Raw genomic sequence first — 2,837 nt, 5'->3', positions numbered from 1 at the left:
TCGGCGCGTGCCGACGTCCCACCCTGACATTTCTCTTCCCTTTCCCCCCTCCACCGGCTCCTTGCAGACACCGATCAGACCCTGAAGAAGGAAGGGCTGATCTCTCAGGACGGCAGCAGCCTGGAAGCCCTGTTGAGGACCGACCCGTTGGAGAAACGTGCCCTCCCGGACCCCCGCATCGACGACGACAGCCTGGGCGAGTTCCCCGTCACCAACAGCCGTGCGCGGAAGGTACGGCGGAGAGAGGGTCTCCTCCCCTGTGTTGGGAAGGGGAGCTTCGGGGTAGACCACGCACATCTCCACGACACCGCTCTGATTTTCCACTCCCTTCCTCTCCCCCTCCTGCCTTCGCCACGTCTTTTAGCCGCAGCAGAAGGATTTGGGATGGATTTTGGGGGGCAGAGATGATGCTACCAGCCTCATGGGGCTACCGGAGAGCAGGAAGCCAGGGTTTGGCTCCCTGCGGCGTTGTCATGTAGACAGGTGGATGTTCCCCTCCTCACGATCTAGTTAGAAACTCCCCTAGTTCCCAGGAAGGGAGTTTCTGGCCCCAAAATTCAGGGGAAGGGAGTTTCTGGCCCCAAAATTCAGGGGAAGGGAGTTTCTGGCCCCCAAATTCAGGGGAAGGGAGTTTCTGGCCCCCAAATTCAGGGTTTTATCGTGTCTAGGCATCCAGTTTAAGGCTCTGCACTGGGTGTCTCTCCACCCAGGACAGCTTTCATCCCTCATTGACCCACGGACCCTTGCGAAATGGCCGTGGTGGGGGGCTGATCTGCCGGGATTTCGAGGTGCCGGTCCCCATCCCTGCCATCTCCTCCCTGTCCCGGCTTCGTTTTTCCCCCGTGAGCCCTACTGTGGCAAGCGCAGGTTCTTCATCGCCTCATCTCCTTGCTGCTTTTTGGTTCCCTGAGTAGAGACGAGCTCCGAGACATCTTGTCAAGCCAGACTCCTTTTATTCCTACTCGTATCCAAAGCTTTTTTCCCTTTCTTTATGGCAAATTTATTTTAAAAAGAGATTTTTAGCTGTTGCACAGGAGTAAGAAGGATGTTCAGCCAACTCTTCAAAGTGCTGTCTTCTCCGCGAGCCCTTTGCGAGCGGGCTGTGGAAGAGAAAGCAGAGTTAAGCTTTGAAACAAAGGCATGGGAAGGAAGAAAAAGCCGAGGCCGAGCGTTTAGCAAGGTTACAAGTGTCTGGTTTCTTTTTGCATCGATAACTAATCCAGCCTGGTTTCTTTTTGCATCGATAAACTAATCCAGCCTCGTTAAAAATCACATTAACTAGTTCTGGAAAGGGCTTTGGCTGGTTGCGAGTCGAAGCCGTCTCGCTGCTGCCTGGGCGTTTGGGCCGCTCTGGTGATGGTTTGGCATCTTCCCGTCGCAGCTGGCTCATGGGGTGTGTTTAATGCCAGGGAAAGGCTGTTTTTCAACACCTATTTTATGATTTTCCCCACTGGTGTTGTTTCCCCTGTCCCTGCAATTAATCCCTGCCTGGTGTGAAAGGGCTTTACGCGACGGCTAGTGAAGCTCGGAGCACACAGCCCTGGTTTGGTGGAGAAACAAGTGAGCCGGGGGGAGAGAAGATGGCAAATTTGTCTTCTGCAGAAAAAAGGGACTCGGGTCCTCCCCCTTCCCTCCCTCAGCTGGATAATTTGGGTCCAGCGGCCCCTTTTCACCCTGATTTGGCACAACTCAGAAGCTTCTTTAAATATTAAGGCTCTACCAAGATCTGGAGCTGGATGAAACCTTCCCCGCTCTCCATCCTTCATCAGACTCGCCGATGCTTTGCTGTCAATCGATGTTGGGATTGTAGGAGCTCCCCCTTTTCCCCTCGGAGCTGCCAATCGGACTTGAAACCCGCTGCGACCACTGTCGTAGCTGCTTTTTGCTGCCGAAAACCCCCTGCAGGCCTGATCCCGTGGGGTGGAAAGCCTTGGCTTAGCGGATCGCAGCCCGGCTCGGTACGGATTAGCCCCCAGTTCAGCCTGGAGGGGACGTCCTGCACCACCGAAGCCTTTTTCCTGTTGCGGTTCTTGCGAGGCGAGTTGGTTTGCTTTAGACCACTTCGTTAGCCGACCGCTCTGACGATAGACCGAATCCCAAAGCCGGCCGATAGGCTTCCGCTTCACCTCCTTACCCGCCAACGGCTGCAGTTTAATAGATCCCCCCCCCCAAATAAGCACAGAGCAGAGCAAGGTGTGCGATGCTGCGGTGTAGTTTTTCCTGAAACAAAAAACCCCGTATTTTCCCCTTCCTGGGCTTTTCTAAGCCTGGGCTTTTTCCAAACCTCATCTCTTTTTGCCTTTTCCTTGATTACTCTTTTTTTTTTTTCCAAGCGTCTTCACGCCGTGTTGGGCCCTTCTGTGACTTTTGGGGGGATAAAATGTACCAGATCCCTTCTCCCTCCCCCAAAATTTCACATCCGTTCTCCTCCTTCGGTATTACGGGTTCGAAATGGATTCGGCTGCCGACGGGTGACCCACGGCCGCGCTGACGTATCTCGCTCCCCAATTTTTCCCCCTTTCCCCTCGATCCGTGCCGAGGTTTTGCCTGCGATAACCCCTTTCTTCTTCCCTAGCGGATTCTTGAGCCGGATGACTTCCTGGACGATTTGGACGACGAAGACTACGAAGAAGATACGCCCAAGCGGAGAGGGAAGGGGAAAGCCAAGGTGAGGGCAGCCGGGTGGGTCTGGCTGGGTCCCGGCGTTGTTTTGGTGGCCGGTCCTGGCAAATTCGAGACGTTGCCGGTGCCGAAACAGCCCCCGACGCCTGCCAGGGGCGTCGACCGTGTCCCTGTTGAACCTCACGGTGGGGCAAACTCGGGCGTGCTTGCCCTGG

The 2,837-nt window shown here is 55.2% G+C and overlaps 1 protein-coding gene across 1 annotated transcript in view; it reads left to right on the top strand.

Annotated features, from left to right (window-relative positions):
- Window positions 1-2,837, top strand: part of LOC103924086 (zinc finger protein ubi-d4-like) — a gene marked incomplete at its 3' end in the record, with an annotated part of 14,198 nt that overhangs the window by 6,825 nt on the left and 4,536 nt on the right. Inside the window, exons 3-4 of the mRNA XM_009332548.1 lie at window positions 68-231; window positions 2,576-2,713. Of these exons, the coding sequence (XP_009330823.1) occupies window positions 68-231; window positions 2,576-2,713 (302 nt within the window). The remainder of the gene's footprint in view (window positions 1-67; window positions 232-2,575; window positions 2,714-2,837) is intronic.

This window comes from Pygoscelis adeliae, unplaced genomic scaffold, assembly GCF_000699105.1.
Source record: "Pygoscelis adeliae isolate BGI_AS28 unplaced genomic scaffold, ASM69910v1 Scaffold1289, whole genome shotgun sequence".
In the NCBI taxonomy this organism is placed as follows: Eukaryota; Metazoa; Chordata; class Aves; order Sphenisciformes; family Spheniscidae; genus Pygoscelis; species Pygoscelis adeliae.
This window is presented reverse-complemented; position numbering and strand designations above follow the sequence as displayed.